Below are 23,953 nucleotides of genomic sequence, written 5' to 3' on the forward strand. Positions count from 1 at the left end.
CTTACATTTGTACATGGTACGTATTACTGTTCCACAAGAACAGAGTGTAAAAAATGCTGCTCAATGTCATACAAATGGTCTTTGAGTATAACATACGCTGATAAAATATAAAACCACTAGAGAAGGGGCACCTGGGTGGCTCAATCAGTGAAGCACCTGCCTTTGGCTCAGGTCATGATCCCGGTGGCCTGGGATCGACCCCCACATTGGGCTCCCTACTCCACAGAAGTATGCTTCTCCCTCTTCCACTTCCCCTGTTTGTGTTCCCTCTCTTGATGTCTCTCTCTCTGTCAAATAAATAAATAAAATCTTTAAAAAAAAAAAAAAAAAAGAAGTCACAAGACTTCTCACAAGAAGCCTCTTGTGAGAACACAGAATTTACGGTTATTTAATTGATTTAATGTATCAACCCATTAATCAGATGGTCATGTCAGAGAGGCAGTGAAAAATCAAGTTTCTTATCTGTGGAAGGTGATCATTACAAGGCAATACAGGTAATATATGACATGCTGTATAAAAATCAAATGGGAGGGTCGCCTGGGTGGCTCAGAGAGTTAAAGCCTCTGCCTTCAGCTCGGGTCATGACCTCGGGGTCCTGGGATCAAGCCCCGCATCGGGCTCTCTGCTCAGCAGGGAACATGCTTCCCTCTCTCTCTCTCTACCTACTTGTGATCTCTCTCTCTCTCTCTGTCAAATAAATAAATAAAATCTTTAAAAAATCAAATGGGAAATTAAAAGAAGTAACAGGAGTGAGCTGTAAAATGCATAGTACTTCCAAATATAATAATATTACAGACAACGTGTTAGAAAAAAAACTGGAAAAATTTTAAGTTTCTAGATTTATGTAAAAATTTACATTAGGAACAACAAACAATTTACTTGTAGCTACAATGGAAGAAGTAATGATGTTTTTGCTGAGTGTATTTATTCTTGGGAACATGATGCTTCTTCATGGGAACTTGTCTTTGCTGACATCTATCACTGATCTTCCAAAACCACCTTTTTCCAGATAAAATCAGTTTCAGACTCAAGAATTACAGAGTTTATACTTATAATAATAAGTACCTGAACATCACATATTAGATCCCTAGCAGTCTATTGTGTTTCACTGACTGGGTTAGCCCCACTTTGGGAGCATAAAACATTTGCTAAGTAAAGTAATGATGTAAAATAGAAGGGGAGAACACTTAACTACTTCAGTAGAAGTATGTAAACATAATTTGGAAAGCTATTTCCAGAAGGAGTGAGATGTGACTTCTAAACACCACAGGTCTCCAGGAACCCATAATTAGCTGTTTTAATTAGCCTTGTTTGGAACTATTTTATGTACTCCTGAATCCCATAAAAGTGAATTTTTAAAGGCTATATGCCATAACTTTAACTGTCTCTCAGACTCATATTCTCTCAGTTTGTTGAGTCAATGAGGTCTATTTCTTTTTAATTAGCATTAATTCTATGTCCCTGAGGAAGAGACTTTCATCTGTGGTCTAAAGGATGAAAGCAGCCTTGAACCATGTATTATTTAACCCACACTATTAAAACATTTTTGGGAAATTTTGCCAACATATAGTTTCTAGCTTTATGTGAAAAATGCAAAGAGGTACATTCTCCATGGCAATAACCAGCTGGAGTTGAGTAGCATCTGAAACCTTTCGGTGGTCTGAACCTTTTGGGTCCCATTTTTCATCAAGATATATTATTCTCATGTTTTCTTATTGGTACAGTTAGGATAACATCAATATTATATCCAGATCCAATAAAATGTAGGGAAATTGAAAGGACAACTCCAAAAGCCAAATAGCTAAAAATATAAATAAATAAGAGTACATATGATTGATTACGTTTTTATTAAAATTATTTGTACTTATCTCTGTAATAGGATCTTCCAGCCCATTTGATCAGCACTGGTCATAATACTTGATTTGCAAAAGAGAGTGTGGAAATGATTGAACTTATAGACAGACTGAATGGTTCTGATAATTTTCTTTTCTTCCCATCATGAAAATGGCTTATCCCAGATAGGGACTCCTTTTTCTTAAAGTAAAAAAGTGACATTCAACATAGCTGCAGCCAACCCACCTGTAAAAGCCTATGAAATAGCAAATGAACCTTCATTACTGTAAACCTAATGACTCCAAAGTCAAACAAATGACCCTGGAGTCATTTGTTACTGCAACAAAACATAATAAAAGCTGACCAATACAAAGCAAATTTTGTACATAAATAGTGAAAATGCTCTCTATGTGTTTCATAAGCAAAATGTGCCTGAGTCTAAAGAATTTAAGAAGACATAAGAAAAAAACACCATAGTGACAACTATAATCAGCAAATGGAAAATACGTGTGACCAAAACTAAATGAACTAAAAAAAAAAAAAAGAAAAACAAAAAACCCTCCATATTTTCTAGTTAAAAAATGCAAATAAAATAAATGTTGTTAAAAGATTTAACTTGTAAGTGGAAAAAAATTATCCAAGCCTCAAAATTTGTCCATGCATATTCACTTGCATCACTTGGCCAGTCCCTGCAGAATTTGGAAAGGTGAGTACTGTGGCATTTCTGTGAATCTAAGAGCTGATTCTTGTCATCTTACTGAAAATTTTGCACATGGCTCATTTCACAATTTCTTAGAGTTAAATTCTGGTATCATTTTAAAGTTCAACATACTATATTTAATAGGGAAAAATAATTTCTAAGTGAGAGTGAGGCCAAAAAGAGAAAGTGATCAATTTAAAAATTCCCTCCCTACAAAATCAATCTGGGTTTTACACTAGACAGATATACCCCCTTGAGATGAAACACACACACAGACAGACACACACAATGAACTGATTCAAACTACTCAGTGGTGAGATGCCAAGCAGTGCCTATGAGGACCGAAGGCTAAGTAATCTTTACCACTACCAGTAGTGGTGCTTAGCTCATGTGATCAAGAAGCACAGGTGACTGCAGATGCCTCCCAATAGCTCCACACTTGGGAAGGTGGGTGAAAGCCAGAGAATATTCAGTTACACATGGCATACCAACAACCATACTCTCTAAGGCAGCTAACATTATGAAGAAAACACTCAGCTGAGATAGTTATTGCCTAGCTTATAAATAAATGAACATCAATGTTTTATATAAGCCAAGAATTCCATTTCCCTTTCAGAGTCTAAATTGTCCTTATTAATAAAATCAACCACTGAAATAGTCAAGGCTTACACTTTCTTCATCATAAATGGCATTCCTCCATTCCTTGAAATATTTCTTTACAACATTTAAATTTTTATGACTTGATGATAGCGTGCTTTAAAGTGTTACTCAAAGACCATCTAAATCAAAAATCCCCCTGAGTCATTTATCAAGAGTGCAGATTCCCAAGAAAGACCCCACAGTATTGAGTCAAAATCTCAAAGAGAGATCATGGAGTGGACATTTTAAACAAGTTCTCCAAATAAAACTTCTCACATAGCTACTAGAGTTCACGAATAAGCCCTTAAGACACGTGACTGTATCTCATGTCTCAGGTCCTCCTGTGCTCATTTTTAAAGGCACAGATCTAATGAAGCAAGGCAGAGACAGGCTAGCCATACTTCCAACCTGTTCTCACTTCTCCCTTGGCATAGACTGGACCACATATTCCTACCTTCTTTGCTCTCAGTGGGACCATGTGATTGGAGACCAGTCAACAGAAAGTGCACATAGGTGGGGTGTCTGGGTGGCTCAGTCAGTTAAGCATCCAACTCTTAATTTTGGCTCAGGTCATGATCTTGGGTCGTGGGATTGAGCCCCACGTCATGCTCCCTCTGTGCTTAGCGTAGAGTCTGTTTCCAATTTCTCTCTCCTTCTCCCTCTGCCCTTCCCCCCATGAGCACTCTCTAAATAACTAAATATATAAATAAATAAAATCTTAAGCAAACAAAAAAGAATGGGCACATAGATAACGTATGACATCTACACCTATTTCATAAAAACCGCCCATGTGGCTTCTTTCACCCTTTTCTTTCTGCCAGCTTGAGGGAGACAGAGGCAATGACCATGGATTTTAGATGCAATGAAGGGGCATAAATGGTTGGAGCCAGAGAGCTTGACTTGGACCTTAACTGAACAAGAAACACAGCTGGGTTTGAGCTAATCTATTTTCAAGTTTGTTACCGCAGCTCTGATAATCTTATTTAAAACACGAGGTCCATATAAGTACATTTTCATGGCAAAGCATCCAATGTGTCGCCCTCGCTCTTACCAGTGCACAGATTCCTTCTTAGGACTACTGCAATGTTTGTATTGTTTTGTTTGTTTTTAATGACAAAAAGCACCGACTAATGATCATTCTCAGTTTCTGCTTAGAATGTTAGGAAACAAAGCCTTTACCAGCCGTGATTTGCACTAAATTAACAACCTTATTTTTACTTAAAGCAGAAACCATCCCTCAGAGCTCTGCAATTTTTAAATAAGTTCTTGTTGAAGCACTTATCACTGTAACAGTGGATTTAAATTTCCAGCTTACCCATGTAATTTTCTTGATGGGCTTAAGTCTCCTTCTGACTTTTGTCTGTGGGTGGATAGAATCAGAGCGAGGAAAACTCTGCAGTCGTTAGAGTGGGAGAAAATGATTTTCTCATTGTACTACGGAAGGCCACTTAGGGAATTTGAGAATGAAGTAGAAGGGGAAGGCAGGAAGCCTGATGCTGGGTATAGATGGGATGGGCCACCTGGGTGACTCAGTTGGTTGAGCGTCTGGCTCTTGATTTCAGCTCAGGTCATGACCTCAGTGTCCTGGGATTGCGAGCCTCATGCGACTCCGTGCTCACTGGGGAGTCTGCTTCAGAGTCTCTCTCCTTCTCTCTCTGCCCCTTGCCCAACTTGACCACACTCATGCTAAGCCATCCTTAGTCTTTACTCTCTGTCCCTGGTTTCTCTCTCTCTCTCTTTTTTTTTTTTCCTTTATTAAGGTTTTTATTTATTTAAGAGAGATCGAGTGAAAGAAAGAGAGCACAGAGGGAGAATGATAGTGAGAAGCAGACTCCCAGCTGAGCAGAGATCCTCATGCAGGGCTCTATTCCAAGACCCTGAGATCATGACTTGAGCTAAAGGCAGACATTTAACCAACTGGGCCATCCAGACGCCATACCCCCCAATTCCACTGGCTTTCTTAATCCCTGGCAGGGCTCCATCTCTGCTCCAGGTGCATCAGCTTTCTTAGCTGTCTAGTCTACATAATAGAAATAAGTTTGCCTCAAACTCCAAAATTCAGAATTCGGGTCAAATACCAAATTTCCAGAAGAAAGCATCTGATTGGCCTAGCCTGTTTCAGGTGTCCTTCTCTGGGCCAATCAGCCAAGGCCAGCTGGAACTACTCCACAGAAGGGACAACCTCTGGGCTGGGACGTCCCTGGAGAGAGGCAGTCACTGATTCTTGTACAGGATAAACATCTCAAAGGCATCCCCATTCCCCTATTTCTAAGTGTCACTGTGTTCTTAAACAAAAAAATCAAGTCTTCCCTCCCCAACCACAGATTAACCAATAAGGAAGGAGGAAATCCCAATATTTTCTAGAACCATGTTTTCCAAAGTGGGGCACAAATATTTCAGGCAAATAAATCCTCTGGAGTAAAAGAAAAAAATACAATATATTTTAAAAATATTTATATATAAATATATATTTGTTTTTAATAAATATATTATATTTATTAAATATATAAATATAAATTAAATATAAAAATTAAACATACATAAAAATATATATATTAAATAAATAATTATTTAAATATTTTATTTTTAAAGATTTTATTTATTTATCTGAGAGAGAATGTGAGCAAGTAGGAGGAGCAGCAGAGGGAGAGGGAGAAGCATCTCTCCCCTGAAAAGGTAGCTCACTGCAGGGCTTAATCCCAGGACCCTGGGATCATGACCTGAGCTGAAGGCAGACGTTCAACTGACTGAGCCACCCAGGTGCCCCATTTGGATATTTTTCCATATAGTAAAAATACTAGGACTGTAGCATATTTTTTGTCTAATAAATAAATCAGACATTTCAAACAAATCACATGTATTACCTTTGTAAACCCTCACAACCATTCTGTAAGGATAAGTTCTATGATTATTCCCTGTTTACAGATATGAAACAGATTCAGAGATTAAGCAATTTGTCCAAAGTTTGTAGTAATGTCAGAGTTAGAACTGGAACTCAAGCAAGCTAACTCTTAGAAACCTGGCTTGCACCCACTATGCCTCGTAAGTATGTCTGGGAAAGAGAGAGCTAGGGAGAGAGAGACAGAGAGAGTAGGACAGGGTAGAGGTGCTTATAAACATTTTAATTATGTATTTGCATGTATCAAAAGGTTCGGTAAAACACCACACTGTAGGCAGATAATATGTAAATCAAAAAACTGAAGCCTGTAATTTTTGTGAGCATAGAAAAATTTTCCTTCAAAAAGCAACAGATCTAGGTTTGAAGCCCAAATCTTCTATTGTACAGCTTTCAACAAATCACCTAACTGCTCTGAGGTTTAGCTTGTCAATGCAGAATAAGAATAATATACCTTTTCCTTGATGTTATGAACAATAAACCCTGTGTCTGATTGAATAATGATATTATTACTGCTATTTCAGGGCTAACCAGTCATTAGCAAATCCGCCTTTTCACTTCTTGTGGGGCCAGAAGCCCTCGAAGACAAGAGGATTCTTATTTATCTTCCTATTTCTTACATACTTTCAGGATTTTTCACTTGGGGAGAGGTTTGGGGTGAGCTTCAACAAATACTCAGGTGAATACCTTCCTATGTATTTATCTATGTTTTTTCTCTACTTAATACTAAGATGATTTAAGTCAAGGGTTATATTTATTATAGTAAAATAGTATTATAAAACATAAAGCATCTACACATCAACATATGTTTGATGGATGCATGAGTAAATCAATGAATGAATAAAATGGTTGGATGGATGGATGGATGGACGGATGGAAAAAAAGGAAAGAAAGAAGGAAAAAAGAATAGAAGCAAAGACAACAGGCAGACTCCATGAATATTTCTCATTCATGGATTCCACATTTAAGTACTTCAGAGAAACCGGATTTCTCATCTCCACTTCCAACCACAAAATGGATGTTCAGCAATTAAGACGAGTCACTACAACAGATATTTCCTCTAAAGATCAAAATATTTTTGCTTTATCCATACAATAGCAGCTGAGGTTTGTGCGTCAATTGACTCAGAACATACTTGTCTGAATGCTACTATGAATTTGTTAATATTTTGGACTCCTGTAAATGTCAACAGTCACATCAGAATTGAAATGGATTCAAAAATAGTTTTACAGTAGCGATACACTATTCATTCCGTCTACAGACGGCTTCTCTAACATTTGGCATGACATGTTAACCTGACCTTGTCCACTCCCCTTTCCCCAGTTAGGAGCGATACATTCAGAGCGATTTGCTCTCCTGGCACAGATGCTCATTTCTCAGGAATCCACCAGTCATCTGATTTATCTTGATCTCACAACTTGTGAGGACATAAATGCCTGTTAAGATACGGTTCTTTCAGCTCTAGGGAAGGAGAAACCACTGGGTTCCTGAATGTTTTTTCAGAGAAACATTTCACAAGGTGACTGGTGCAAATGTGATGGAAGCCGAAAAGCCCGGAACGTCCTACATAGTCTTTATTTCAGAGAAACTATTGTTTTAAGTTTGATGAGATTACAAGCATGAATGGTAGAGAAGGGGAGTTTAAGGAACAAAGAGCATCTAAGACAAAATGGTGTTAAGTTCACATTTTATTTGTGGAAGTTGTAGTTCTGAGTTAATCCCATCAAAAAGTCCATCAAAAAGCCCATCAAGGTGTCTTGTCATGTTAATGACAGGTCTAGCAACTGGACACAACCAGAGAATTCCTACTTGGCATCTTTTCCTCAGGCTTGTTTTGTCTAAGCTACCAGAGATGACTTTCCCTTTACAGTCTTGAGGAAGGAAAGAAAGAGAAAAAAAAAAAAAAACCCACCGAAGATGTTTAATACAGCTGATACAGCGGGTGTAAATCCCATGCCATCTGGTTATCTTGCTAATGGTTCTCACCTCTGTCACACCAGGATTTACAAAGCAATTTTTAGCATAAAGGCACTTCAGCCTTCACTACCTGCTGTTTGGCATCTCACAGGGTCCTCTGATCATCCCAAAGGCCATGTTGTTGTGAGTGGATGGCAGTATCCTGGGCTGTCATGTCAGGAAGAGGATACACACAGCATAGACAGGAAGCTGGATCGGAGACCAAACATGGTGAGAGCCTACCGCCTCTTCCTTACTTGAAATTAATATCATCAGCCATCTTTGAACACAAATCAACTCTTCCTTAACATGTGTGTATGTAATAAACTTGACCAGCCTATGAATTCCTGTCTAATTAATATTTATCACAAAGTATCCATGAACTAGTCTTCTAACCTTATTTATAATAGGGTAATTTCTCCAGTGCATTTGAATTTCTAATGATTTTATAGTGATACCAGCAACTGCATGGTAATTACACTAATTCCCAGCTTTTCACACTGTTGGTAACTAGATTAATAATTAAAGCTACAGATAATCCATGTCCAGTATCTTATTTCTAACTCATCAATTCCTAGTTTTCCAACAACTTTCTAAGAGGATTTTAATTCCTCTTGCCTCAGAGAGATACTGAGTTGTTCTGTAGAGAAGCCAACGGACAGGAAATGGCAGAAAAATGTCACAGAATGCGTGGACGATAAGTCCCCTCTCAAATGACAGTGACCTGTGTTGCTTAGGAGTTGTAGGGATTCCTAAGAGAAATTCCTAATTGTCACCTACCGTGAAACAATTTTTCCTTCTTATTGGCATGAAATAAATGGTGACTGCTCTTAAGCAAAGCAGCCCCAGGTTGCTGCCACTTTCTTATAAATTATCTGCATAAGTGAATTACAGGAGTATAAATAATATATGCAGTTTCCATACTTCAGTACCCTCATTTAGGCTTTGAACATGTAGAATTCCCTAGTCCATTCTGGGAGAATATTTCTGATTTTTATCCCAAATGAACAATAGAAAGTAAACAATTTATTTACAAGAAAAGAGATTTTAATGCAATTTTACTATGGGTCAATAATTTAAAAAGTCACACACACACACACACACAAAAAAAAGCCTTACATTGGGGAGGGTATGTGCTATGGCAAGTGCTATGAAGTGTGTAAATCTGGCGATTCACAGACCTGTACCCCTAGGGCTAATAATACATTATATGTTAATAAGAAAATTTAAAAAATATATTTTTTCAACCTTGAAATTAAAAAAAAAAAAAAAGGTAAAATCAGCACTTGTGACCTTCAATAAATAGCTGTGAAGTAGCTCTTACAGATCACATTGCTGGCTACAGAAGAAACATGACCCAATGCCAAACAGAACACGTTTGGTGTGAGTCCCAACTCTATGACCTCCCCATCACCAAAGGAGGAATGTCTTTCTAGCCCAGGACTCTTTAGAAGACTCCACAAGAAGACGGCAGAAAGCAGTGTGGGAAAGATAAAACTGGGGGCACACTGTATCTCTTGATGGTTTAAAAAAATGCATGGCATACTATAACTGCTGTGTCTTTGTACCTTGATATCTTCTTTTTATTGTGATTTAAAAGATAAAAGCATCATCTCACTCAGAAATCTGAGACGTTCTCAAAGGGGTTTTGCAGAAACTAATCTACGCAACTAATGGTTTCCATCAGCACCTAATTCATGTCATATAATCTAATTTCAAAATCTGAAGAGTTTGTTTTTGGTGAGGTTCTTTATGAATTCCTAGATCTAAACTAATGTCAAGTTCAAGGTTACATTTGCCTTTCATGTCATGCCTGGGAGGTTAGAAGTCATGAGATAAAACCATGATTGCTGCTATGCTTGGGACTCTAGCCCCTTTATTTCAAGGGCAACACTGAAAGGGCAACCTTCTTACATCCAGGACTTAGAAAAAAAAAGGAAAGATAAAAGTTTTAGGAGACATTAAGTATATATAAATCTGTTCAAGACCAGGAAGGCCACCAAACAAGGACATCAATCTGAGTGAAGATCATCTTGAGAAAGACTCTTTACTCGTGAATGGAGGAAAAATAAAGTGATGTCCTCAGTGGAGACGTAATATTTTGGTTCTCAAACTACAAAACATATTCTAATGTTTAGGACAAGAAACTGGCTAGGGAGAAAGGAAGAGTGAGGGCAGAAACAGGTAACAGGGAAATCATTAGGGACTCCACATAATGGAAGAGAGAGGCTAGGATTTTGCTATTCAGAATATGGTCCATGGGCCAGTAGCATCAGCTTCCTGAGAGAGATTATTGAAAATGCAGAATCTCAGGCTCCAGCCAAAACCTACTGATTCAGAATCTGCATTTTAGCAGGTCCCCAGTTGATTCATTTGCCATCAAACTCTCAGAAGCCCTGGACTAGCACATACCTGACTTGGGCATTTGGTTGAACTCTGGGGGAATTTCTGCTCACAAGGACTTTAGGCATTGCTGCTCTGTTGTCTGTTGTGTTTCCATAAACAATGGCCTTGGATATTAAAACTAAACCACAGGGCACCTGGGTGGCTCAGAGGGTTAAGCCTCTGCCTTCGGCTCAGGTCATGGTCCCGGGGTCCTGGGATCGAACCCCACATCAGGCTCTCTGCTCAGCTGGGGGGCCTGCTTCCCCCTCTCTCACTGCCTGCCTCTCTGCTTACTTGTGATTTCTCTGCCAAATAAATAAATGAAATCTTCAAAGAAAAAAAAAAAAAACACACAAAAGACCCCAAAAAACTAAACCACTAACTCTGCTGCATCTGATCTGAAATGTCAGAAGCCCTTGGCTTAGGATAGTGACATTTTCACTAATGACTCTGTTTCTTTGTACTACAACCATTTAGAGAGCGGCACCTGGGGGCAGGTTTAGGCTGTACCATAATAGAAGGAGCCATGGCCCAGGACTCAGGCGTTGAGGATCTAATTCTATTTCTTCAGAGTTCTATGATTTTAAGAAGACTACTTTCTCTCCAAGCCACACTTCGTGAACTCCCAAACTGTAGCGCTGAGTAACAGCTGGGTGACTCAGGGCTGAAATTCTTTTCCAGCTTCCTGCTTCACCCATCATTTATAAGCAAGGAGTGTGGACTCAAGGTATTCAGGTATTGGCTGGGTGAGAGCTGAGTCCCTTGGCATCTCCAGAATGGAAGCTTCCTGACCCTTATATTGTCACTCAACCAGTTCCTCTCCATACTTTTAACCAAAAGAATCTTCTAGCAGATGATTTCTAAGAAGAGCCATCACACTGTTTAGCATCTAAGGAGAACTCCATAAATACTCCATAAATACAGAACTAGGAATATTATTTTTACTATTACTATGATTATGATTAGTTTGCCATTATGTGCCTCCTCTGGTAGGGTATGGCTCTGATAAGGAATATGGTGGACGAATAGACTATGAAGGTGTCTTCAGTAATCAGAAAATAACAACATAATTAAACATTTCCCGTCCCTGAGAAGAGACCAAGAAGAAATGGGAAGAAGTGAATGAAGATAATGCAGAATGGTGAAGACAGAGAAAAGCAAGTGCATGTCTCGTAGGGTCACAGACAGGGTGGGCCATGGGCACCACATACCATGTGACCGATAAGCCCTCGTGTCACAGCTTCAGCTGTTTTGTGACCTGCTTCACACCGTTCATTGAATTACAACTCCCTAAGTCAGTAAGGGCTGGGAAGCAGGGCTGATATCGGCTGCTGTGGTTGGAGTTCACTCTCATTTGTCAGTGCCTGCACCTGTCTGGTTCGCACCCAGGGCATACTGGTTTTTAGATGCTTAGACCTCTAGAAATAAAGTGTCTAGTGATTTCTCAAAAAGCCTTTATAAGTGACCAACTCTAAGAAAAAGGATTCCTTTAGTCATCTCATGAATGTGTACATTTATTCAGCTAATATTCACTGACTACGTGTTATACCAACCAGCCTTGTGCTGCTCGTTAAATGCTTATTAATTTATTTTCATATGTGTGGACATTCACTTTCCCTTGGGCACTCGGGTGCAGAGCCAACAGTGACTTGGGCTCTGTCTTCAAGGAGTTCACAGGCCAATGTGTCAGGGCAGTGGATGTAAATTGTGAATATCTTAGCATTAGGTAAACTTGAATCAATGAGAATCCTGTTTTCAGCATCTAAATCAGATGCATGAGCCCTGACCATTTTCCTGCATGATCTAGCACTGAAGAAGGCATGCTTATGTTCACTTCTTTATAACCGTGTGCATGGTATGGCTTCTTCAGTGCTAACATGTCATATCCGGGGCAGTTTCTTTCCGTTTTCATCTACAGTCGTACTTGACTTCCACAGTTGCCCCAACAAATGTGCTCTAAAAAATTAGAAGAGAAATACAGGAAGTCACCGACAGTTCTCCAGTTGCACGATATTAGAAAAGATTCATCTTTTGAAACATGTTTCATCCAACAGCTTAGGTAATGGAGAGGTCCTGCCTTTGTTATTAGCAAATCTGTCTAAGTGTAAAAACACTTAGAGATCACCCAGTCAGGATCTTAAATCAGGCCAACATTTCTAAAGCTCATCATAAACTAAGATGTTCCAGCTGTTATTTTACATTTGTTTTAAAAATAAATTTATATTTATACTTCCTTACTATGTGTAGTTCTAACCATTGATTCTTTCTGATACACTGCCCTCTTTTCTTGTAGAAAATATGTTTCTCATCTTAGTGCTTATCAGTAGACAGTTGACCCCGACCTCCTACTGCAGGAACCATCCCCTAAATGAGGGTGATTCAGTTAAAACCAAGAGCCATTAAGCAACAGGTTATCTGGTTCATTAGCATCTCTAGCATTAGGGACTACAAGAGCTTGGAGTTATTGAAGACCACCTTTGACACCACAAGGATTCTACATTACATGGGATCAACACTCAGGGAATTAGAGCCAAAAGATACAAGGAAAAGACAACTGTTCATAAAATTAATTGAACCTGGGGCTCCAGCAGAATGCCAGACTGGGTTCTCAGGGAAAAGACAATGAGATAGAGTTTGGGATCACGTATTTTTATCAATGATCAAACCTTATAAAAGGAAAGAAGCAGGAGGAGGACTGGGAAGCAAAAGAAGTCCAACTGTGATATGATCCAACAATGCCCTGGATATTCTGGTGGGAAGCTCTAGGACTGCCCACCCGAACTCTCTAGTGTTGAGCAGAAAGGGCTGACCTTTTATTCCTACCCTGATGAGTCACCAGATGTGGGCTGCTGCAGACAGGGTGAGACTATGTGCAACTGACTTTCTATAGTTGTTAGACTGGAAGGGAGCTAAGACCTGGAGGCTCACCCGTACCCTCAGTGAGGCCACAAGTCTTTCTGGGTGGTGCATCTCCCTGACAACTATACAGCTCAACCAGAGGCCAGCTAATCATCCCAGTGATGTGGGGCCAGTAAACTCCCTATTTTCTTCAAGCCAGTTTGAGCTCAGCTATTTAACCTGCATTCACGAGACTCTGTTTCCCTTCAAAGTTAAAATTTCTTTGGGAAGTCAGGATTCCAGAAAATATACACTACTGAAGTAGATTGAGGAGCCTGAAATAAACCTATACCTCCAATACCATGGCAATCAAGTCTGCTAGTCAAGCCCCACACTTGCAATATTTTCTTGGCTCATATACCTCAAGTGCCCAGATAGCCAAGATGGGATATGTTTGTTTTATTGGACTGAGAGTTTTGTGATTAAAACTGACTGGGGAGAAAGGACCTGTATGTCACAAAACAAATAAATCCATCATATTTTCATTTGAATAAACTTCACTGTGATGGGAAGACTTCTCAGTTTTGCCTCTGGTCAGAAAAATCCTCTCTAACACATTTATCTCTCAGTAATTCCCATCCTTTCAAAAAAAGAATAGTTTGTTTCTCCAAGAACAGTGATTTATATATTAATAATGCCCTCTTTGTTCCCGCAAATGACCAAGTTTGCAGGAGTAAGCATGAGAGCAAAATCAAACCCACACTCCAGGCTCTTCCTGGGAAGCAGTGCTTATTAAATTATTTTCATACATGCTGAAGTTCATTTTCACTCGGATAGCTAGTCTGTTAAGCTTCTGAACTTAAAGCAGTATTTCAATTTATACCAATGTAGCATAAAATTTGTAATTCCAACACCCTGATGACAATGATGTGAATATACATGCACACATCATTTTCACATGTGTATCATACAAAAAGAGATCAAACAGCATATATTAATCATCATGTTTAAGTGTGTATATGAGAGATACAGAGAGGGAAAGGGAGAGAGTCAGAGAAAGAAGGAAACCACAAAGATTCCACAAAGACTCTAATGTATGTCATGGTCTAAAATTAAGTAACAAATGATATGGCATAAGAAGCACTGTTCAGCACCATTAGGTAATTGAAACAAACTTGATCTCACTTGCCTTTACAACACTTCTTGCTGTAATAAATTATGTTTATAAACTTCTCTGGATGGACTCTTTTGTAGAGTTTCTTACATTCCAACTCAGCTGACAGAATCTAATACTTGAGTTAACAATTTTCTAAGGGTAATTTAAGGGAGCAATAACAGTACATATGCTGTAGGTCTTGCAACGAAACTTACTCAATAAGTATAAAAAACACAAACAGACCACTTCTCACCTCCGGAGTGTGGCGGCGGGCCACAGAGCAGGACGACTCCCTGGCCTTCACGCACAGACACCGTACTCCTCATTTTGGTTTTAAAATTTTCAAGATCTGATTTGAAAACAAAACAAAATGGAATTTCAGAAAGGACAACACAAATTCAAATCTTCACACAAAGACAACCCATTCTTTTGCAGGATAATTTTTATAACCCTTTCTCAGGAATCTCAAGAGGAGAACATTTGCTTGGAGAAGGAAAATTAGGATTTTGATTTCATTATTAAGGCTTCTTAGTAATTCAGCAATATGATAAAACTATATACCCATTAATCCTGTGGTGCTGGAATAGTGTCAGAAATGGCCTGGGCTATCCCAAAGGATAAAGCATAGTGGAAAGAAATAACCACACAGTGAGACTCAAAGAAGGACTTGAAATATCTTGAACCAAAAATATACATAAACCAATATCCACATTTGCCACAGTGATTCATCACCTCTTGGAGATGTGTATACCTTTTAACAAAAGCCAGCCATTCATGAATTTCTCTCCCCCATTTTTTTTTTATCATAAGTAGCCTAAATAAATTTTATTATACCTATAAATATTGTTGTTATTCACAAAAAGAAGCGAAAACATTCAGATTCTGGTTACAAGTCTTATTTGTCCCATGTCTGGAAGGGTTCCATAGAGGATGTGTAGCACTGAAAATTACCACCCCGGTAGACTTCAAAGGATCACAGTAAATTAGATCCTCCTATTCCTTTACGTATATAGCTGTGAAAAAATGAAAATCATTTTTACAATGTCCAAAGACTTTTGTCCCCCATGCTTTTAATAAAGCAATCAAAGCAAATGCTATTTTGATCAGCAGTGATTATTTTTTCAAATTGTTAAATTTCTTCCAGCCACAGTCCAGGACAACAAATTCTGATTCTCATTCTCCAGCATAAATTACAGAAGGGGGAAAATTATATTGGTTCATTCTGAACAAAGCTTAAGCCTTTGGGGAAAGAGGAAGAAAAAAAATCTGTTTCTTTGAACCCCAAACTTGTGAATTTCGCCGTTAATATACTCAGTGGTGTCATTTTCTGTATCAGAACAATTGCACTGTCAATTCATGAAAGAATACACTCATTTCATAGCTCTTAAGGGTTCATATAAATTGCCTGTGTGGTAAGGCAGCGTGTCTACTTCAGAACACAACTAGGAAAATTTCAACCCTGCCTTGAAAATGTAAAAAGCCAAATAATTATCTTCAAACTGATAAAACTACAGACTGTAGACAGCTATGAATATTCTAAACACCTTAAATCAGCCTATCAGAGGGAAATAAGAAGGTCTACTTGTTTCACTTTAATGTTACTGAAAAGCAGCATTAAATTACTAGGTTATAAGCACGGAATAAAGCTATTCAGCAAAACTCACTATAAGTGCCCATAAAAGAAGAAAAAAAAATATGTTTCTGCACTTATTTAACAAAAAGTTTCCCTACAAAAACGATAGGGTAACACGGTATTATATTATCTTAAATGTGTAACTAAAATGCAACATAATGAAAATATTAAGGTTCCTGATACCTGCCTGAGCTGGAACTGCAAAACTAGACCATCCAAACGTTTTCCAATATCTAAATGGGGAAGTGCATCATATCAGAACATAGCCTGTACATGGAAAAATAATATCAGATATGACAATTTTTGGCAACCAAGTATGAGTCATCATTGCTGATTTCTTACCCAATTCTTGTTTTATTCTGTTACATAAATTCACACCATGGAAGTGATTCATCACTGATTTTAGCTCAAATATGCAAAAAAAGGATAAAAGAGTTCTATGGAAACTAATAATGTCTCTTCTCCCCTAGAGTTAAAAAAAAATCCTTTTGTTTAAAGTCCTCATGGGGCCTAGAACAGACCTGCTAATTGAGCTAGACACTTGCATTGATACTGTCTCTAATGCTATACATGGGCAAAGAATTTTATTTTTTGGTTACCTGTAGCCAGTTTGTGGAGCAAACGTGTGGGAAAGCAAAGCAAAATACCTGTACTGGCTTCAACATGTTTTCCAGGGCTTTCTTGCTAGCAAATCGCTGTGACTACAATGAATTTTTTTTTTTTTTAATACCCAACCCCCTGAATTCTTAGTTCATGTTACTCCAAGCACTGTATAGGACCAACTGTGCCATTATTACCTAGATTCCTATTATGAAGGCAGATACTTGGTAAATCACTTAAAACTAGTAAGTTAGAATGGGATCTGCATTTTTAAGAAGCTCACTGGCTAAAGTCTAAGCACATAAAATAGAACTTTCTGGCTTCCTACTAAGATATATCAAGTTCAACCCAGATTAAGTATCTTAAAACATTTCATTGTGGGACGTATGAAAATGCCCATGAGGTAAAGAATCTTTGGAACATCCATTTAGCAGCAAGGATGAGAAGTGAAGCAGTCACTTATTGAACAACTATCCACTGAAGACTTCAGCCCGCTGCATGCATGTTCTGAAATATAAATCACTGGAGCGTCCTTTCAAGGAGAGCCCTGTCTGGTTAGAAATGGACTTGATACCAACAGTACTTTGCAGAGGTAAGTACACAGAGGAACAAACACTCAACCTAGAGATGGACGAGATGTGTTGAAAGAGCAGCAGTTGGCCAGTCAGATGGGGGGGGGGGTCTGTTTAGACACAGGGATCAACCAAGGAAAAACACTGATGCATAAGAACATCTACTTCAAAACATAGCAAGATTTCCTTCCCTTTGGAGGAAAACTGAAGACTGTGGAGATAAAGGTAGCCTAAGTGTGTAAAAAGTTTTAGGTAACTGAATGACCTACTTGAAGGTTACATGTGTCACCCAAACTCAAGTGAAGGCTGTGTAGAATCCATGCTTGGCAAGAACTGTAGTAGAACAACCTCTCCTTATGAGTCAAAATAAGTAAAAACTAAATCCATGAATTACTAGATAGAAACTTCTCAGAAATCTACTTTTGTCTCCTTTTCAATTCTTGCAAACTCTGAAATTATTCTGGAACTTCTACTTAGCTTGACTTGAAACGCAAACCAACATGATAAAAAAGCATGTATAAAGAAGTACAGTTACAGGGGTGCCTGGGTAGCTCAGTGGGTTAAGCCTCTACCTTCGGCTCAGGTCATGATCCCAGGGTCCTGGGATCGAGCCCCACATCGGACTCTGTGCTCTTGGGGGAGCCTGCTTCCTCCTCTCTCTCTGCCTGTCTCTTTGCCTACTTGTGAACATTGTCTGTCAAATAAATAAATAAAATCTTAAAACAACAACAACAACAACAAAAAAAGAAGTACAGCTACCATTATATCTGATGGTATAGGACTGAAGGCTTTTCCCTAATGTCAGGAATATGACAAGGATATCCATTCTTACCTAACAGTCTTAGTATTGTACTAAAATGTACTGCAATAATGAAAGAACAAGAAATTAAAAGGATACAGTTCGGAGAGGAAGAAACAAACTACCCCTATCTGCAGATGACATGTCTAAATGGAAAAGGAGAAGGAAACTATCAAAAACAAAGCAAAATGAAACCACAACTTCTCAGTATAAGTAAGTGAGTTAAATAACATACAAGACACGATTTCTAGACACTAACACTGAACATGTAGAAACCCAAATTAGAAATGCAGAACTGCTTACAATCATTCAAAGAAAAAGAAATATTTAGGTATACAGAGAATAAAACATATGCCAAAAGTGACAAGATACTGACAGAAAACAATCAAATGTAAGCAAATGGAGAGCCATACTGTGTTTGTGGACTGGAAGACTCAACATAGTAAGAACTCTCTGCAGAATGATATATAGGTTTAATGCAGCTACTAACCAAAATTCTAGCACATTTAAAAAATTTGTTCTACATTTATTTTTTGTATGTAAAATCACAGACCTTTAGAATAGCTAAGACCATCTTTACTAAGAAGACTAAAGTGGAAATAATCACTCTACCTAATACTAAAGCTTATTTTATAGATACAATGATCAAGCCAGTGTGGTATTGGTGAAGGGCTAGATACATAGATTCACGGAACAAAATAGCCTAGAATTAGACTCATGTAAATATGCTCAACTTAAATTTTTAAATTTAATTAAATTTTTTTAATTCAATTAACATACAATGTATTATTAGTTGCAGAGGTGGAGTTTAGTGATTCATCATATAAGACCCAGAGCTCATCACATCATGTGTCCTCCTTAATGCCCATCCCCCAGTTACCCCATGCCCCCGACCTCCCCTCCAGCAAAGAAAAGAGAGAAAATGACCTAAACCTCACTCATATATAGACATGAACTCAAAATGAATCAGAAACTTAAATATATATAAAAAATAAAAAAAAAGAAAACTATAGAACTTTCAGAGAAATAAAAGGAGAGCATCTTTGGGATCTAAGGCGAAGCAAAGAGTTTTTGATAGCAAAAGATTTGACAACAAGTACCTGAATCATTAAGAGAAGACTAATAAACTGGACTTATCAGAATTAAAAACTTTTGCCTTATGAAAGCCCATGTGAAGAGAATGAAAAGACCAGCTGCACACTGGGAAAAAAAATGTTTGCAAACCACTTACTGAGTAAATGAACAGTATCTAGAATACATTGAGTCCCCTCAAAACTCAATAATAAAAAATAAAACTATTCAGTTAGAAAATGGGCAAGCAACCTGAACAGACACTTCCCTGGAGAGGATATACAGATGGCAATAACAATGTGAAATGTTCAGCATCATTAGCCATCAGAGAAATACAAAGTAAATCCCTAATGAGACAGCACAGCATGCATATCTGAATGGCTAAAAATAATAGATGGTGACAGCACTAGACCTTGCAAGGATGTGGGGAAACTGGATCATTCCTACTTTGCTGGTAGGAATGCCAAAGTGTACAGCCCTCTGGAAAACAGTTATGTGACGACCATTTATCCCAGAAAAAATGAAAACATACCTTCACATAAAATTCTTTACATGAAAGTTCACACAGCTTTATTTGCAATAACCCTGGAATGGAAATAACCCAGATGCCCTGCAATAATAGGTCAACGGTTAAGCTGACAGTGGGATGTAGGCATTATGGACTACTATGCAGCAATAAAAAGCAATGAACTACTGATATACCTCTCAACTTGGATGGATCTTCAGAGAATTACACTGCATGAAAAAAAAATCCTGAATGGTTACATGCTGTATGATTCCCTTTATATAATATTTTTTAAATTAAAAATAATTAAAAATAGAGAACACGTTGCCAGTGTTTAGAGAGGTGGGAGCAGAGGTATGGGTGTGGTTATAAAAGGGCACTGTCGGGGATATTGATGGCAGAGGTGGATATACAAACTACATATGTGATAAAACTATAGAATACACCCACGCGTACACGCACACATGCACACACACGAGTACAAGTAAAACTGGGGAAATGGAGTGAAAAACAAAGAAAAACTCCAGATCTCCATATCTCCTTTTCTTTTGTGTACTCTTCCTCCATTCCATCCACAGTCATGAATACTGTACTATGATATCCCAAAGCTCCAAGCTACACCATAGGGCCAGTATCTCCAAGGCTGGCATCAAAGGGAAGTGTGTAGAGCCAGGAAAGAAGTACTCTCCTCATTCAGACTGCTTTCCTTGGGAAAATGCACATGGATCATCCCTAGCATATAAAATAGTCTGCCTTGATGCCTGTCTGTTGGTTTTTTGGATTGAGCAGGATTTCCATGGACTTCTCAAGGATGTTCCTTTTAGGTTCATCTCCCCAGGCTGTGGAGAGGTAGCCAAGACCATAAGAAATTAGTGATGGATACTAAGAAAGGACTGGGGTGACTCTGGTTTCCTGATACTCGTGTGCCTAATTTGGAATCTGATTTGACTAGCTACTGATTGCTGGTGCTGGTTTCTTCATGTAGATTAATTTAGGTAATCACCTAGCAAGCAGAATATGTGAAATGTTACTCAGTATAACTGAGGGCTAGAATAAAAGTCTACCTCTGCAGGACTTAAAATTAGCCAAAGAAGGGCTATCATTTCCCACCAATATCAGTTTGGGACACTGTGTAAAGCCAAATTAAATGAGTTTTCTTTATACACGGTAAGTCAGAGACCTTAACATAAAGTAGGCACTGATGAGGTCTCATAATTTGGATGGGTATTATGAGTATCTGAATATATCTGACCAAAGAATTCTGTGTAGAATATTTTATGGGAAATGCTGGCAAAGGCCATATGTTGAATTAGGTACACATATGTTCAATTGGGTAGGTCATAAATACAAAAAATTATGACAATAAAAGACTGCAAAATAAAACAAACCATTTTTTCCCTAAGAGGATTAAAATTAAACATAAAAGTGGCAATATGTTGGAAATTTTGACCAGCTGACTGAATGGTCCTAAAGCTTAAAAATTTAGAGCTCTGCCTCCAAATTCCTTGTTATCATTTGCAATTAGAGCATGAGGAACTATTAAAATCATTATCGCTGAAAACTGCATGTGAACTTTACTACTTGTGTAACACAATTAATTCTACATGATGCTATGAGGTGAAGTGTTACCTTCTCAATTAAAATGCAGAATATTACCTGGTAGTGATAGTTAAATAAACTGTCAAAGGAACACAGATATAAGCAGTGTGATAGTCTTCCATGCGTCATGCTTTAAATGTCTTTAATGTTTAATGTTGAAATACATAGTGGTTTGTGGTTACCAAATTCAATCATCACCCAAACAGTGTAAATGACAAGACTGTCTTTGATAGCTTTTAGGGAAAGAAAGCTGTGCACTCCTATACAAAAGCTAAGAAAAAACTCAATGAGGGGTGCCTGGGTGGCTCAGTGGGTTAAAGCCTCTGCCTTCAGCTCAGGTCATGATCCCGGAGTCCTGGGATCAAGCCCCGCATCGGGCTCTCTGCTCACCAGGGAGCCTGCTTCCCTCTCTTTCTCTGACTGCCTCTCTGCCTACTTGTGATCTCTGTCTGTCAAATAAATAAATAAAATATAAAAAAAAGAGAAAAGAAAAAGAAAAAACTCAATGAACACATCCAGAAAGGCAATAAAAATCAAGATCGCAGTTCCGTTACAGTTTTCATCCTCATCTCCACGGTACCAGGTGTTATAAATAAAAGAATCCCACGCAATGATTCAGCTTCTACTACAAGTGGTAGAGCTTCAATTAGCTGAAAAATCTCATTACAACATGCACCACTATAAAAAGAAAACAAACCAACAAACTGTGTTACCATGGATGACCATGAGTTTTCTTCCGTTTTCCTGACACGCACAGAAAAAGCTTCTGGAAGATCTCCCAAATCTGAATATTAAGACATCACTAATTGACTCTCCTTCATCTTCAGTACCAGCAAGTCCAAAACACGACCATTATTTTCTGCTCTGTATCCCAACCCCCAAATTCAGTGTCTCCTCTTATTCTATTCCCTTTCTTATTTACTATATCAGCCCAGTTCTCAAAACACTTAATCAACTCTGAAGTCTCTAAGGGAAAATTCTACCGTGGCAACAGGTGTGTCTTTGGGGGGGAAAAATGTTGCCTTATGTAAAAACAATGGCTTGTTCAACAAAGTTCAATAGTGTTTTAGTTTTGTTTAGAGCCTCAGGTGATCATGTGTGGGAGATGGTCTCAGGAGGTAGGAGGGAAGGAGTGAGGACAGTAAGAAGCTGCTACTGGAGTCCAGGAGGGCTTGACTGTACAGAAACTTCCAACATGCTTACAAATGCTGTGCAGAACTGTCATTTTCCAAGATGGGAGTCTGGGGCATTTATACACAGGCTTCTAGCTGCAACAGTGGAGGGTTTTAGCTGAGGGCAGTAATTCCTCCCGACTCATCAGACCTTTCACTGTGAACTTGCAAGAAACTGTCTACCCTCCTGCAAATAAATTAAGGTGGGCAAAGGGGATGTCACACTGGGTCCCCAAAATGTCTACTGCAAATAGATTTCTTATTATAAACTTGGCCTTTAAAGAGGTTTTAAAACAGGTGTACTCTTAGTTTCTGAGCAGACTTCTGTATTCCATATTTTTTCTTTTTTTAAGATTTATTTATTTATTTGAGAGAGAGAGTGAGCATGAGCGGGAGGGGCAGAGGAAGAATCAGACTCCCTGCTCAGCAGGGAGCCCAATGCCAGGCTCCATCTGGCACTCCAGGATCATGACCTGAGCTCAAGGCAGATGTTTAACCACTGAGTCACCCAGGCACCCCAAGTATTCAGTATTTTCTAAGCCTACTTAGCATATAGGGAAGCAGCTAATAAGATCTTAACATCTTCAGGAAAGGCTTCGTGTTGTTGTTTTTTTTAAGATTCTATTTATTTATTATTTGACAGACAAAAATCACAAGCAGGCAGAGAGGCAGGCAGAGAGAGAAAGAGAGAGAGAGAGAGGAGGAAGCAGGCTCCCTGCTGAGTAGAGACCCGCATGCGAGCCTGGATCCCAGGACCCTGGGATCATGATCTGAGCTAAAGGCAGAGGCTTTAACCCACTGAGCCACCCAGGCGCTTTGTTTTTTAATAGAATTTGGGAATTCTGGAATAAAGGGTGACTGCCCAGCCCATAAACATAGTCTATAAGACCCTTCCACACAGGTATCCCACAGTTCAGCTTCCCCCGTCTCCCATCATTGCATCGCTCTGGTGCCCCCAACTGTCAGCCACATACCCGGTAAGAGTAACAGACTATCTGGATTTCCCTGAGTGCAAAATGCTGGTGTAGACATGCAAAGTGTGTTCCTGTTTCTTCATGGGTATAGCATACTTTTATTCATCTTCAAAACCAGCTTCAGGCACATAATCCTTTCTTGAAACCCCTGAAATTGCCTCCAGCCTTTCACCCCTGAAGCTCCCATACTTTTGTGTTTGTTCATTTTGTTCTCCTGTTTGGGCGGCTGCACTAAGATTAGAGAAATATCATTTTCACCTTTAATACCTCTAGATAATAGCGTATTTCATGGCATTGTGTGGGTCCTTGATAGAAGTTTAAACTGAGTTAGACCATCTTTTAATCATGGCATTTTCTGGAATTTCCATGGCGATTCTCCCTACCCAGTCAAACCCTCTGTGTGTACCTGTGTTGCAGATTTCTGAACTTTCTATCATGGTGGCCTAGGAAAAGAACAGAGGAGTAGGAACACCAGAAATCTCGCCTTTGCTTTATCACAATCAACACCACAGGACTAAAGGAGTATCACTTGATAGCTCTGAGTCTCTTAGCTTTCCACCTGAAAACTGGGGACAACACCCGCCCTTTGAAGTTCACAGGGTTTTTTTTTCTAGCATCACACATG

At 38.7% G+C, this 23,953-nt stretch overlaps 1 protein-coding gene across 1 annotated transcript in view; it reads right to left on the minus strand.

The window, feature by feature from the left end:
• Window positions 1–23,953, minus strand: part of CNTN3 (contactin 3) — a 331,855-nt gene that overhangs the window by 139,756 nt on the left and 168,146 nt on the right. The window contains exon 5 of the mRNA XM_045063248.1: window positions 14,657–14,752. Coding sequence (XP_044919183.1) covers window positions 14,657–14,752 — 96 coding nt within the window. The remainder of the gene's footprint in view (window positions 1–14,656; window positions 14,753–23,953) is intronic.

Source organism: Mustela putorius, unplaced genomic scaffold, assembly GCF_011764305.1.
Source record: "Mustela putorius furo isolate JIRA1106 unplaced genomic scaffold, ASM1176430v1.1 tig00003850_pilon_pilon_pilon, whole genome shotgun sequence".
NCBI lineage: Eukaryota > Metazoa > Chordata > Mammalia > Carnivora > Mustelidae > Mustela > Mustela putorius.